Here is a 15,984-nt window from a genome sequence, read left to right on the forward strand (position 1 = left end):
ATGGCAACGATTATCATGGCTAATGGATATGTCTGTACTAACAAAACAATGGATCATGTTCCAACACAGGTCAGGATATTACGTTAATATAAAATCATTCAGCTGATTTAGTTGTGTTCATAAACCAACTGCAGAAGAGTAGTTATTTCTTTGAAAACATGGACTTTCGTGAGCGACCGCTTATTTACTCTTGTGCGGCTATGTGGTCTTGTGGTATGACACTCGCTTTCGGATCAGAAGGTCCTGGGTTCGAGCATCGCTCGGCGCATAGTTGAAGCTTGGAATAGGCTCTTAACTCACATTCTTTCACCGTACTCCGGTGTAAAATGAGTACTTGACTGTTAACAGCGTTGTCTCTGTCGGAAAAACAAATATTGTATTATCGCCTAACAGGCGTCATGTCTACATGTTACGAGTTGCTGTTGGTCAGGGACCCTTTGTAAAGCGCTTTGAGCACGTTAGTGGATATCGCTCAAGTTGTTATTTTAATCGTAATTTGCTAATTTTACTTTTGCATTTGTCAGATCAAAGTTCAGTGCGCGTAAGATAGGAAAACATATGTATGAAACAATGCCAAAGTTCAGTGCGCATCAAGATGTGAAAACGTATGTATGAAACAATGCCAGACAAAGCTCAGTGTGCATAAAGATGTAAAAACGTATGTATGAAACAATGCCAGACAAAGTTCAGTGCGCATAAAGAGGTGAAAACGTATGTATGAAATAATGCCAGACAAAGCAGAATGAAAATTAATAGAAAAGAACTATCCCCTCAAATAACAGCCTTCCGTGACTGGATCGAACGTCAGATCTCCTGATTACCGGTAAAGCGTACTAACAATTGGATTCAAATAGTCTGATGTCATGTCCGCCCAGCAACGAGCAGCTTGGTTCTAAACAAAGAAAATCGGCACTTTTTATTCTTCATGCTGGCTAGAACTTTTTCACATATCATGTGATCAGAATGTATAAAAGGCAAAAACATGATCATATATATAATGTTTTTCTCCTCTTGATACAGTTTTATGTTCGTCGGAGAAGTATTTTATAAGGGCGTCCGCCATTGTTCCGATAGTTTAGAACTATTTACTAGGTTACTAAGCGTCATCTCGAGGGAAGTGATGTCACGACCGTTGAAGCCTATTACACCATAGAGATTACCTGTAATGAGAGCACGTCTCTGACTGTTAATCAGCAGGCTGAATTCTTGGGATTTATTTTTGTATTTTCATCTCTATTTTGTCTGGCACTGTTCCATACAACTTGTTTATATTATCTTTATCTTACACCAGTTCCTGCTCCCTAATTCGTCACTTAGATGTGCATAAAGTACAATTACTTACTATCGGAGTTCCGTTTCCCTACAGAGGTAATATAAATGGTGGTGCTCAAAGCTCGAAGAAATAAATAACAATGTGAAATTGAATGTAAGCTTCATTTTAATATACGAAACCAGATATAATGGACGTTTCGGGCTTCCCCTTTATCAACAAAATAGGATGAATAACACTACAGACGAATGAGATAATATGGTTGTGGCGTTGCTATGATGAATAAGTATATTAAATTGAAGCTTACATTCAATTTCACATTGTTATTTATCCCTATAGAGGTAGAATATCACGGAACGCCATACTTCACGCTCAAGGGCCATTACCGAGCATTCGATTATCTTTTTTTTTGCCAGTTGTTGCCCCGTGCCTTTCTGCATACTGTGTTGTCGTGATTTTCTAACGCGTTATTAGATGTGTCACACCATTTCAAAACAGTATTATTTCGTAAAGGTTTTGACGGTGAAATTTGAATTTATAGGACTAAATATAAGACTTGTGTCAACGTTTTCTTTTGGTGTGTTTAAAAAAAAAAAGAAATTATAGTGGACTAAAAACTAGAATGCCATAACTCTTCATGACCTATTAGCAGGTTTAATAACGGGACGCGATTATGGGCTTTAACATCGTCATAATGGACAATATTTTGCGTTGGTTTAAGAGTAGGTATTTACATGAGAGAGAGAGAGAGAGAGAGAGAGAGAGAGAGAGAGAGGGAGAGAGAGAAAGAGAGAGAGAGAAAATACGTAGGAGTGAAATATCTGTTCAATGTTATAGTTATCATATAACGTTATAACAAGTGTAACTAAATAACAAATTGCCATATTTATGGACAATAAAGATCTTCTATTATTATTATTATTATTATTATTATTATTATTATTATTATTATTATTATTATTACAACGAGACTATAACAATTTGGGTTATCAGACCAAGAAATAGGTACACGTCGCTCTGACCGGTGTAATTTTTTTGAGCAATAACTTTGAGCATTTATAGAGCGCAATATCCACCTACCGGGCTCAAAGCGCTTTACAATGGGGTCCCTGGCCAACAGCAACAAGTAACATGTAGAACGAGACATGAGGCCTGTGAGGCGATATTACATTTTTTTTCCAATAGAGACAACCGTGCTTCATTCAAAAAACTATCAATTCGATTTACACAATAACTTGACTTACTTGACTTAGATGCCTTTCGCGTCTCGACCGAAAGATCGGGTCGCCTTGGCTGTTTCCAGTATTTCCTGTGTGAGGTGTCTCCAATATTGCCGGTCCTCTGCTAGGGTTCTCAGATTTTCAAGGTCCCCTGCCGTTATGAGACTAATGCTTTGTCCAAGTGTTGTGAGGTTTTTGTTTAGGATCACAGGGAGTATTGTGATCGGTCTTCCTCTGAAAAGGTTCCCGTGTTTTTGTTTTACATAATAAAGCAATCAGAATTAAGCCAAGTTAATATATCTTATTGTTATGAGACATGCGGGTGCGGATATCTCAGTTGGAAGATCACTCGCTTCACAATGCAGAGAGATCGAGATCGATCCCCCGTAAAGTTGTGAGTTTTAAAAAAATGACCCCAAAGGGTCGCAAGCAGTTGCTATTGTCCGTTTCAAATTACAGAAACCAGGATACACTTCGAGTTCTTGGAGTTGATGGTTCTAAAAGACTACTCATATGAGACTTGTGCCGACATTTTTAGTTCTATCAAGACGTAAACAATATAGATTCTGAAGGCGCTAAAAGGTGAAATTTCATATTTATCTTATGTTAAAGTAATTCAAAGCTGCTAGTAGCAATTGTGGACTGTATAGAAAAATTAACAAATTTGAATAATATAACAGTTTCGGAAAAGAACAAAATACAAAATATCTCTATAGATAGTGATGCATTAATATTTTTATTTATTTATTTTTGTTTTGGCTGAAGAAGGGCTTAAAATATAACGTAATATCCACTAAACCTGCCCAATGCGCTTACTAAAGGGTCATTGACCAACAGCAACACGTAACGTGTAGAACTAGACATGACGCCTGTTTGGCGATATTACACATTTTCTTTCGACAGAGACAACGCTTCTAACGACCAGGCACTCATTTTACACATGAGGACGGTGAGAGAATGTGACTTACTAAGGGCTCAGCAGTGCGCCGAGCGTGGCTCGAACTCAGGACCGTCCGATGCGAAAGCGAGTGTCATACCACAAGACCACAGAGCTGCAATGTTTTGTATTTGGCATTTGTCCTTTTCCAAAACTGTCATATTCATTTTTTGTTCATTACTTTATATTTAGTCTTATTATTTTAATGTTATATTCAATTCTTGTCACCCCGACATAATACCGTTTCGAGGCGGTGAGTCAAAATGTGACTCACACTGCATCATTAATTCATCTCCACCTTTAACTCTCTCCTTACCAGCAATTTTCAGAATGTTATCTTAAACTTCATACCCACCCAACACATAAATATATTTTTCAAACAGAATAGTAACGACTTATTTCTATATTTTGTTTAGAAAAATGAGCTCTGCAACACAGTGTTCAGTATTTATTGCTCGGCGCGTAGTTGAGTCCTTGGAAAAGGCTCTTTACTCACTTTCTCTCACCGTACTCAGGTGTAAAATGAGTACCTGGCCGTTAACAGCGTTGTCTCTGTCCAAAAAATTGTAATATCGCCTAACAGGCGGCATGTCCCGTCCAACATGTTAAATGTTGCTGTTGACCAGGGAACCTTGTAAAGCGCTTTGAACACATTTAGTGAATATTGAGCTATATAAAGATCAATTTTTTTTTTTAAATTTTAAATTGGCGATTTTCCTCTGGGTGGTAAGGAGAGGGTTTATTTCCTATTTTATTCTTTTGCAGACAAGAGTAATATTATGAAGCGATCAAAACAATTCACCACGACGCTGTTACTACTCTTTTATGAGAACAATATTTTAATTACATTTGCTGCATCAGATTTTTCTGTTGATAAATGCGGTGGATTAAATCCTCGTAACTTCAAGGACTACCTTTTTTACGGAGCGATAAGAGATGGACTGCCGCTTGTTGACAACCGTCAATGCTTTTGCAGAGAACCTTATAAGAAAGAGAAATGCTTACTGGAATGTTTCCCTTGCGACAACCAGGACTCGAGATGTCAGTATCATGGAACTTGTTGCCCGTCAACTACTACTCCTGCTCTGTCTCAAATTGGACCAACATCTTCGGCTGCGGTGGATCCCCTCATCGGTTTAGAATTTATTGATAACATATCAAAACCAATCTCATGGTGCCACGTTTTTCCCGGTGATGAGAAGATATACGAATATCTTTCTATTCGATCCTGTCCACGGATTTATAGCAATGATACCACACGTGCTTTGTGTGAAGACAATCTTCCAGTGAATGACATGTCTGGAGCTACGGTTACGTTAGTGACAGATGTAGCCACAAATGTGTCTTACTACAACAAATACTGTGCGGAGTGCAACCAGGTTCAAAATGTAAGTATAATTCTTATCATCCAAGCTAGATAATACTACACCCCCCCCCCCCCCCAATGAAGGTAAAATATCCTAAATTATTAGATGTTACTTGAAAATAAAATTGAAGGGGAGACTTCACGAAAGATGTTACCTCGAAATTATTTTTTTAAAAATATTCCAAAACTACTATTGCTCGGAGCATAGTTGAGTCCTTGGAAAAGACTCTTTACTCACCTTCTCTCACTATACTCAGGTATAAAATGAGTAACTGGTCGTTAACAGCGTTCTCTCCGTTGGGAAAAAATGTTATATCGCCGTACAGGCGATATATCTCGTTCTATATGTTATGTGTTGCTGTTGGTCAGGGACCCTTTGTAAAGCGCTTTGCGTACGTTTAGTTGTTATTATACGATATAAAAGCTCAATTTAAAAAATGTTTTTGTAGCTCCCTTTTCATATAAGAATAAGATATCAGACATCTAGATATATCAATGTGATAGCCGCGATAAAATTAGTTTGCAGCCAGAAAAGCAAAAAATAGTCCAATGGAACCGAAGCTTTTCAATTCAATAGAACAAGACAGATAACACGGACGTTTCGGGTTTCCCTTTTGTCAATAAGACACGATGAATGCTTTGTTGACAAAAGGGAAACCTGAAACGTCCACATTATCTGCCCTTGTGAATTAAGATGAAGCTTCCATGTCATTTGAATATTGTTATTTATTTCTTCGATCTTCCAAAAGCAGAATTTGCATTCAGAAAAGTAAGTGGAGCAGGCACTTATGTTGATAACGAAATGAAGTGAGTAGGAAAGTGCCAGAAGACAATAGAGAATAATAATTTCGCGGCGGCGATGGGGGCTCGAACCCGCGACCTTACAGGTACGACAACCGTCATTCTGGGAGATCTCCCCTCCTCTGCCTCCTCCTCCACCACCTCCTCCTCCTCCTTTTCCTCTTCTACTCCTCCTCTTCCTCCCCTCCTCCTCATCATCATCTACCTCCTCCTCCTCCTCCTCCTCCTCCTCCTCCTCCTTCTTCTTCTTCTTCTTCTTCTTCTTCTTCTTCTTCTTCTTCTTCTTCTTCTTCTTCTTCTTCTTCTTCTTATTCTTCTTCTACTTCTTCATCATTTGCGATATGCAAAAATCTCAAGCGTAAGGTTCGAACTACATTTATCTGGAATAATATGACAGGAAAACTAGAGAGGCCTTTTCAAACATATATGGAAATGTAATTTCTAATATCTGAAGTGTTTTTCCTTGCTCAATATCTATTTCAAAAACTGACCCTAATGTATGTTATATTTCTGTCTTATATGTGTCCCTATATAAAGTGCATTATTGCCTTGTGTACTACAACAAGTTGAGTTTTGTAGTTATTATGGCGGGAATTGACTATGAATAACTTAAAACGAGGCTGTTTTAGATGAAATCACTCAACCCTAACACCCACTATTATCGTGGCGTTCGTAAAGTTATGGCCTGATACTGACCCAAAAATGACGTCAAAATGCCACTCTTTTGCCACAAAAGAAAACAAATCGTGAGTTGTATTCAATAGTTCAACCAATGAAATAACTTGTTTCCATGAGCTCTACTAACGACAACTCACTAGGCGGTGCAAAAAAAAACAAATAATGACGTCAAACTGCCAGTCCTTTTGGATTTCAGTATCAGGCTATAACATAGCAATGACTATGAAAAATGTTTTTTTCTCTTTTTGAGAAAATTTTGTGTATAAAATCAAAGCTCTATCTCCACTGAATAAAAATGTTTTTGAATTTTGAAAATCCATTCATAAATAAACAAGTTATCCAGTTTCAAAGGTGTCATTTATTTGGATGACCCGCAAAGAGGAAAAAAAACGCGACAATATGGGACGCTTTTTCGGCAATTTTTTTTCGATCTTTGGTTGTATCTTGCGTAATAAGTGGATTAAAAGGTTGAAACTTGGGATGGTGTTTTGTAAAATACGGGAAAAGTACTCGTTATATTCATATGAAATTTTACAACCAAAAAGAAGAAATGTTCATGTATTACCTTGTCAGCGACAAAACCTCCACGCCCGGTAGTTTTAGAAATATTTTACTCCAAAGAGTAAAAATCTATTTTTATCTATCTTCCGGTTATCGCACGAGTTTTGTCGCTTGACATAATCTAAAATGACCTTTTTTTCTAACAGCGTCGTAATTAATTTTTTAAAATAGCATATACTAAACGGCTTCGTCCCATATTTTGCCGCGAATTTGGGCACTTCGTGAGCGAAAAAGAGGCCCAAAGATTTGTGCGGGATAGTCATTGCTATATAACATAACGATGGCTACGCTATTATACCCGTTGTTTACGGGGTTACTTTTACCCCATACTATTTATCACATTTTTCTGAGACAAATAATAAGCGTAATATCAAAGCTAATGTTTTTAGTTTTTGGATGTTCATTTTTTATACATTTTTTCCCAATTTTTGAAAAGTAGCAAAAATCTATAGGATTGAGTGAGTTGAAGAGATCGGTTACATACGTTTAAAATTATAGATAGTATGCAGATGACGTCACTCAGGCCTTTGTTATTGTTTTTGCCATCCGCGTTTGTGAGTTGTTCTCACTAAACTGTATTAACGAGACTATATTGTTCATGGTTACACAGAGTTTGTGTGTTGGTCCGTTATACTTCCGGATGGCAATGTTGTGAACTCCTTGGCCAAGCGCATTCTATCTATAGTTCGTTTCAAAATTATTCATTATCACACTTTGACTTTTATCTTTGAAACCGTCTGATAAATGTCGTTGTAATTTGACAAGGTGGCTTCGATTGCGAAAAACATCTGGCCAAAAAGTTCGTTTATTAACGATCTATTAACACCAAGGACGTTCCCTTGCGTCATAAAATAGTAGACTTATCGTATATTTTAAAAATATTGTGTTACATATCGTTTAGCGAAATATAGGTAGAACGGAATACGCTTCAACAGTCGTAACGTCACTTCACTTCCCTCTTAATGACGCATGGTAACTTATTAACTGGCTCTTAACTATCGGAACAATGGCGGACGCCCTTATGAAATATTTCTCCGACGAGCATAAAAGCGTATCCAGAGGAAAAATAACATTATAAATCTGATCATGCTTTGACTTTTACACATTCTGATCACAAGACATATGAAAAGTTGTGCCAGCATGAAGAATGAAAAAGACCGATTTTCTTTGTTTAGAACCACGAACGCCGCAGTTGCTGGGCGACGTGACATCAGACTATTGAATCCAATAGTCTTCAACAGTCGTACTGTCACTTCCTTCCTAATGACGTATGGTAACTTAGTAACACTGGCTCTAAACTATCGGAACAATGGCTGACGCCGTATGAAATATTTCCCCGGCGAGCTTAAACGCGTATCCAGAGGTAAAAAACCTCATCAATTTGATCATGTATTGACTTTTACACATTCTGATCACAAGGCATATGAAAAGGGAATGAAAAGTTCTAGCCAGCATGAAGAATAAAAAGTAATGATTTTCTTTGTTTAGAACCACGAACGCCGCAGTTGCTGGGCGACGTGACATCAGACTATTGAATCCAATTGGCGTCGCTCAGCTCTTTGTTATTGTTTTTATTCAGCTATTTTTATGAGTATTTCTCACTAAATTGTATTTATCAGACTATAGATAGTATGCGCTTGGCTAAGAAGCTCATAACATTGCCATCCGGAAGTATAACGGACCAACATACAAAACTATGTGTATCCATGAACGTTTATAGTCGGGTTAATACAGTTCAGTGAGCATTACTCATTAACGCGGATGGCAAAAAACAATAACAAAGACCTGAGTGACGTCATCTTCGAACTATCTATAGACAGTATGCGTCTATCCATAAAGCGCATAACATCTACCAGCCGGAATTAATGTACCAACACACAAAACTGCGTGTAACCGTGAGATTAATTGGTAGGATTTAGAGAGAACTACTTATAAAAAAGGCTGGCTTAAAACAATAACAAAGAGGTGAATGACGTCAATTTTGTTCCTTCTATAAAAGTTTAAGTCACACATTGTTTTATGCGTTGTTACGCTACTGATGTTTTGCGCTCTGGGTGGGGATTCTGACCTCCCATAGTGGGCAGGGAGGCACTTACTGTGTCCTCTATCTCCCTACATCTGTTTTCCAACTTGCTTTCTGTCTTGGTCTTGGAATGAGATTACTTGGTTTTGTCCAGGCCCTGGCCAGATACCCTGGCTGAGAGGGAAACAGTCAAATGTATGGTTAGTTGTAGGAGATGATATTTTTTTCCTTGTAAATCATCTCTCTGTTATGTATTGTTATTTTGTATTTTTAACATATGAGTGTATCCCTCTGAATGGGATCTTGTGCTGGTGTCTGGGTGAGACTTTTAGGTGATCTCAAACTAAGTACACTGATAGTGTGCTCTTGGAGTTTACATCTGTTTCCTATTTGAACCAATTGCCCTTTGTCTTATATTTTCTTGTGTGCTTTAATTGTAATTCTAGAAATTTTTACTATCCCATTTTCTTAATTTTTACTGATGCTGATGTGACCTTAATGTGTTGCAAGCGCCGTAAAACACTTAAAAACATAAAACAAACATGTTTTGCGCTCGGACAAAAAGATCACAGCATACGCCTGCCGGAAATAACGGACCAACACACAAAACTGTAGATAGTTCGAAGATGACGTCACTGAGGCCTTTGTTATTGTTTTTGCCATCCGCGTTTGTGAGTTGTTCTCACTAAACTGTATTTACCAGACTATAAAAGTTCATGGTTACACAGATTTTGTGTGTTGGTCCGTTATACTTCCGGATGGCAATGTTGTGAACTCCTTGGCCAACGCATTCTATCTATATGTAGACGTGAACGTTTGTGAGAACTACTCATAAACGTGGCTGGCTAAAAACAACTTCTGGATAGTATGCACAACATTGCCATCCGGAAGTATAACGGACCAACACACAAAACTATGTGTAACCTTGATAGTTCGAAGATGACGTCAATAAGGTCTTTGTTATTGTTTTTTGCTATCCTCGTTTATGAGTAATGCTCACTGAACTGTATTAACCCGATTATAAACGTTCATGGATACACATAGTTTTGCGTGTTGGTCCGTTATACTTCCAGATGGCAATGTTATGAGCTTCTTCGCCAAGCGCATACTATCTATAGATAGTTCAAAGATGACGTCACTCATGTCTTTGTTGTTGTTTTTTGCCATCCGCGTTTATGAGTAATGCTCACTGAACTGTATTAACCAGATTATAAACGTTCATGGATACACATAGTTTTGCGTGTTGGTCCGTTATACTTCCAGATGGCAATGTTATGAGCTTCTTCGCCAAGCGCATACTATCTATAGATAGTTCAAAGATGACGTCACTCATGTCTTTGTTGTTGTTTTTTGCCATCCGCGTTTATGAGTAATGCTCACTGAACTGTATTAACCAGATTATAAACGTTCATGGATACACACAGTTTTGTGTATTGGTCCTGATGGCAATGTTATGAGCTTCTTAGCCAAGCGCATACTATCTATAGATAGTGTGCACTTGGCAAAAAAGCTTACAACATTGCCATCTGGAAATATAACGGACCAACACACAAAACTATGTGTAACCATGAACTTATATTGATAGAACGAAGATGACGTCACTCAGGCCTTTGTTATTGTTTTTTGCCATCCGCGTTTATGAGTAATGCTCACTGAACTGTATTAACCTAACTATAAACGGTCATCGATACACACAGTTTTGTGTGTTGGTCTGTTATACTTCCGGATGGCAAACTCATAACATTGCCATCCGGAAGTATAACGGACCAACACACAAAACTGTGTGTAGCCATGATCGTTTATAGTCTGGTTAATACAGTTTAGTGAGAATTACTCATGAACGCGGATGGCAAAATACAATAGCAAAGGCTTGAGTGACACCATCTTCATTCTATCTATAGATAGAATGCGCTTGGTCAAGGAGTTCACAACATTGCCATCCGGAAGTATAACGGACCAACACACAAACTCTGTGTAACCATGAACTTTTATAGTCTGGTTAATACAGTTTAGTGAGAACAACTCACAAACGCGGATGGCAAAAACAATAACAAAGGCCTGAGTGACGTCATCTGCATACTATCTATAGTCTGGTTCATACAGATTATTGAGAAGTACTCAAGTGTGAGTAGCAAAAACAATAACAAAGACCAGAGTGACGTCATTTTCGTTCTATCTATTGTTTATAAGTCTGATTTTAAATTTGATTCTAATTGGATTCAATAGTCTGATGTCACGGCGGCCATCGTGGTTCTAAACAAAGAAAATCTGTACTTTTTATTCTTCATGCTGGCCAAAACTTTTCATATGTCATGTGATCAGAATGTGTAAAAGTCAAAATATGGTTATATTTATAATGTCTTTTCCTCTGGATACGCTTCTATGCTCGTCGGAGAAATATTTCATAAGGGCGTCCGCCATTGTTCCGATAGTTTAGAGGCAGTTTCTAAGTTACCATGCGTAATTACGAGGGAAGTGACGTTACGACTGTTGAAGAGTATTACCCCAAATTTGTTTTTGTTTTTTTTTATTCCATACCTCGGGTTAATATCAAAATAAAAATAGCAACAAATATACATATTTACCAGTACCGATTATATTTACATACATTCAGGGTGACACAAGACAATTTTTGATAATCATTATTGTTTGCTGACTGTCACTGTTGAATAATTAGTCTTGAAACGGAAGTGTGTCAAAGTGACGTAACGTCTATTGTTCCCCAATTAATCCCAAACCGTATTTTTGCAATTGACAGATTCTTGAATGGCAGTTAGTCATCATGTGTAAATCGTACGTCTTTGCGCTTGAGGCACTGGACGAAGAGGAACTACTCAAACTGGCGTTGAGGCCTAAGTCGGAATGTTCTATCGGACAAGACCCTCCAGCAGACATACAACCCTATGTTTGTGACCACCGATTCTATAAACCTCAAAGGTCAGTGCTGTTTTGTTTCAAGTGACATGAGTTTAGGTAAAATGCTCACAACTTCCACCAACCGGATAAAACGTACCAACACACAAAACTATGTGTGACCTTAAACGTTTATAGTCTGATTGTCAGAAACTAGTGAGAACTAATCTTCCAAATGGTCGTCTATCTAAAAACAATAACAGAGGGCTGAGTAGCGTAAATTTTGCTCTCTCACTTGGTTCTACTGTGCGCTTAGGTAAATTATTCACAAGATTCCTCCAGCCGGATATAACGTACCAACACACAAAACTGTATGTAACCTTTACCGTTTATCGTCTGATTGATATCATTTAGTGAGAACTAATCAATAAAATGGCTATCTCAAAAACAATAGCAAAGAGTTGAGTGACATTAATCTAGTCCCTTCAATATGTCACCCTCCGTCACATAATGATAATCTTTCGAAGTGTACGAGGTCCTGAAATGTGCGGATTTTGTGGTCTTGTGGCATGACACTCGCCTTCATATTGGTAGGACCGGTTTCGAGTCCCGCTCTTTGCGATTGTGTAAGATGGAATTCTCTTTACCCCCATTCCCGCACCGCACTCAGGTGTGAAACGAGCACGTCGTCTCGGTCGCAAATAAATTGTAATATCGCCTTACATACAAAAATCTCGTCTTTGATGTAAGTGTTGCTGTCGGCTTAGGATCCGTTGTAAAGTACACCGAGTGCATAGTGCGCAGTTTCAAAGTGCATTCTATATATATGTAGAGCTTTAAATATGACATTCCATTAAATATCTTAGGTTTTTGAAAGGTGTTAATAATAACTAATCCTGTCAATCTGAGATTAAATTACTGCTGTACTCTAAATATATTCCTACCCAGAAATCATTTTCTTTTTTTTTTAAATTCCCTATTAAAGTATGGTCAAAAAGTCTTGCAAATGGAGACGCAAAGAGGAACATAGAAGTCAAATCATGGAGCAAGCCTGTCTGACCCAACCCGATGATGTGACGTTGCAAGTGCTTTTCCAAGGCAGAAGCTTCAAGAACATTTTCTGTCTCATTTGCAACGATGCGGTGATGACAATTCTTTTATTTTATCTCAAACTTGTTTTCTGCCAGTGACTTTCATTTTTTATGTTGCTGCTTTTGTTGTTGTTGTTGTTTTTGTTAATTGTGTTGTTGTTGCTGATTTTGTTGTTGTTATTTTGTGTTGTTGCTGTTTTATTGTTGTTGTAGTTGTTGCAGCTGGTATTTTCCTGCCACTAGTCATCCGCCTCCTACTCCTCCTTATCTCCCTCTCGCACACCCCATTCTTTGTCCTCTTCCTCCTCTTCTTTTCTTTCTTTCTTTATTTCCTCCTCCTCCCTCTTCTTCTTCTTCTTCTTCTTCTTCTTCTTTTTTTTCTTTTTCTTCTTCTTCTTCTTCTTCTTCTTCTTCTTCTTCTTCTTCTTCTTCTTCTTCTTCTTCTTCTTCTTCTTCTTCTTCTTCTTCTTCTCATCCTCCTCTTCCTTGTTCTCGTCCTCCATCCACCTCTCCTCCTTTCTCTGTGACAGACTTCTTTTCGAGAATAGCAGTTTCAATGGCAATAGCTATACATTCACCAAATGTTTCCCCTTGTACGTATGTCATCTCAGTCAACTATAAGAATAAAATAATTGTTTTGTATGATCTGTTGTCTGAGCATGGCTTTCTGATGTCCAAAAAGTCCGCCCATTCTTTTCGTCTCTTGACGGTATCATAATTCTCATCCATTCATCTCTGACCATTCTAGGATGTTTTTTGTACATAACTAGGCCTAGGTCTTACCCTTCTTCGTTTGCCCTCCATCTTGCACTGTATCACATCTTTCATCAGCGTGCATGGGTTTCGGCATATATGACCGAAAAAACTGAGTTTTTTCCTTTTTATTACATTTAATAGCTCTGGCATGACTTCCAGCTCTTCCAGTATGTTCTTATTTGTTCTTTTTTCCCTCCAGCATATCCTCATCATCCTTCTGTAAAACCACATTTCAGCAATGTTAATACGTTTCGTGTCTTTGTTCTTTAGGGTCCATCCTTCTGCGCCGTAGGTCATCACTGTCCACACCAACACTTTTACTAATTTTATTTTCAAATTTTGTCCTATGGATTTGTCTTCCCGTATTATTAATTAGAGAGGTCATTATTTTCTTTGCCATTGCAGTTCTGTTATTTATATTCATCAAGCAATCGTCATTTTGCGTTTTAGTGGATCCCAAATATTTAAAATGAGACACACCTTCATTCTCTTCGTTTTTAATGAGTATGGCTTGATCTTTAACTTCTCCGATTTGCATGTATTTTGTCTTTTTGGTCTTAAGTATTATTCCTTTAAGCTCACCTGAGTTGTTTAGATCATTAATGAAAGCCATTGCTTCTGTGTGGTTGTTAGAAAGGATTGCGGTGTCATCTGCATATCTGAGATTTGATATTTTTCGACCTCCTATTTTAATTCCAAAATTTTCAGCAGCTGCTTCTCTCATTATTTGTTCAGTGTATGTGCTGAATAGGTGTGGTGACAGAATGCAACTTTGTCTTACACCAGCTCTTATGTCTTATGACATTCGGTATGTTTGTTGTTCCACCGAATTCTAAGTTCTTGGTTTGTGTATAAAGATTGTGTGAGGGCAACAAGATGTAATGGGAAACCCATGTCGTGTAGGGTCTGAAACAGTTGTTCATGTTCAATACTGTCAAATGCTTTGTTGTAATCTATGATTAAAAGATGAGGTATTTTTTTGTGAATTTCATTTAGTTTTTCTATGATGACTTGAAGTGCGCAGAGCATGTCTCCAGTACCTCTTCCTGATCTGAAACCTGCCTGTCCCTCTGCTAGTTCTGTTTCTATTTTCAATACCTCTTCCTGATCTGAAACCTGCCTGTCCCTCTGCTAGTTCTGTTTCTATTTTAACGTTTAATCTTTCTAGGATGACACAGAGCATGGTTTTACTAGCATGACTAATGGGTGCTATGGTTCTGTAGTTGCTGCACTCCTTTGTGTCTTCTGATTTATGTAGCATTACAATTTCTTGTTGTTTCCATTCCTCTGACCATTGACATGTATCCCAGATCTTGTAGCATAGTGAGTGTAGGATCTTCACCGCATGTTCTCCATTCGCTTTTATAAGTTCTGCTGGGATGCTGTCCAATCCCGGAGATTTACCATTCTTTAGTCTTGCTAAAGCCTTTTCTATTTCGTGTATCAATGGTGCTGGCTCTTTTGGTTCTATGTTGTTTTGAAAGTTTATGTCCTTCGCCTGATGTGATTTGAACAGTTGTTCTCCGTACTCCTTCCATCGCATCATGATCTGTTCAGGATCTGTTAAAGTATGTCCTTGAGAGTCTTTGATTGTCAATTGGTTAGGCGTGAACTGTTTTTGTTTCAGTGTATTGATTTCATCATACAATTCCTTTGACAAATTGCAACGATCAAATAGATTTATGTTACGACATTCCCTTTTTAGCCAGGCTTGTTTATTTTCTTGATTTGTTTTGTGACATGTCCTTTCAGTTTTTGTATTTTGCCATTTGCCATAATTCTGACTTCTCTTTTACTGTCAGTTAGATTGATAGTTTCTTCGATTATCCATGGTAAAATGACTACCAGGCTCAATATCACTTGCTTTGTTCCAAGATTATCACGACACCCACTCATCAACTACTCGTATTCCCAATAGGCTTCAACAGTCATGACGCCACTTTCCTCGTAATGACACATGGTAACTTAGTAACTGGCTCTAAACTATCGGAAAAATGGCTGACACCCTTATGAAATATTTCTCCGACGAGCATAAAAGTGTATCCAGAGGAGAAAAACATTATAAATATGATCTTGTTTTGACTTTTATACATTCTGATCACATGACATATGAAAAGTTCTAGCCAGCATAAATAATGAAAAGTACCGATTTTTTGTTTGTTTGCTGGGCGACGTGACATCAGACTATTGAATCCAATTGGGAGCAAAAGTGTAATGTCGATAACTGGTTCCAATTTTATTGGTAGTCTAAAACCACTCTTCCGGCGGACTGAATACATACCTTGAATAAATGATCTTCTGGTTTCAGAGTGATTGCATCTTACTTTTTGGTATAAATATATGCCGGTCATCCTCCAATAAACATCATCCACCCTCGCTCTTTAACGTCCCTTAATCATCAGAATCTACCAAAACATCCTGCTACTAC

The 15,984-nt window shown here is 37.9% G+C and overlaps 2 protein-coding genes across 2 annotated transcripts; one reads left to right on the forward strand and one right to left on the reverse strand.

Annotated features, from left to right (window-relative positions):
* On the forward strand, positions 1-12,899 carry LOC144969255 (uncharacterized). The gene is made up of 6 exons (XM_078908368.1): positions 1-69; positions 525-541; positions 1,292-1,368; positions 4,289-4,815; positions 11,615-11,793; positions 12,695-12,899. The coding sequence occupies exons 1-6, from the start codon at positions 1-3 to the stop codon at positions 12,897-12,899; spliced, it is 1,074 nt and encodes a 357-aa protein (XP_078764494.1).
* Positions 12,900-13,797: 898 nt separating this feature from the next.
* Positions 13,798-14,280, reverse strand: LOC144969257 (uncharacterized). The gene has a single exon (XM_078908369.1). The coding sequence runs from the start codon at positions 14,278-14,280 to the stop codon at positions 13,798-13,800; it is 483 nt and encodes a 160-aa protein (XP_078764495.1).
* Positions 14,281-15,984: the final 1,704 nt, after the last annotated feature.

This window comes from Berghia stephanieae, chromosome 3, assembly GCF_034508935.2.
Source record: "Berghia stephanieae isolate SIO BIC M18660-M18661 chromosome 3, UCSD_Bste_1.3, whole genome shotgun sequence".
Taxonomy (NCBI): Eukaryota; Metazoa; Mollusca; class Gastropoda; order Nudibranchia; family Aeolidiidae; genus Berghia; species Berghia stephanieae.

Bases quoted from the DNA above. Each gene is read 5' to 3' on its own strand.
- LOC144969255 (XM_078908368.1), top strand. From the start codon at position 1: ATGGCAACGATTATCATGGCTAATGGATATGTCTGTACTAACAAAACA. The intron at 4,816-11,614 runs GTAAGTATAATT...TGCAATTGACAG, and splicing joins AGTGCAACCAGGTTCAAAAT to ATTCTTGAATGGCAGTTAGT. The intron at 11,794-12,694 runs GTCAGTGCTGTT...TCCCTATTAAAG, and splicing joins CGATTCTATAAACCTCAAAG to TATGGTCAAAAAGTCTTGCA.
- LOC144969257 (XM_078908369.1), bottom strand. From the start codon at position 14,280: ATGAGAGAAGCAGCTGCTGAAAATTTTGGAATTAAAATAGGAGGTCGA.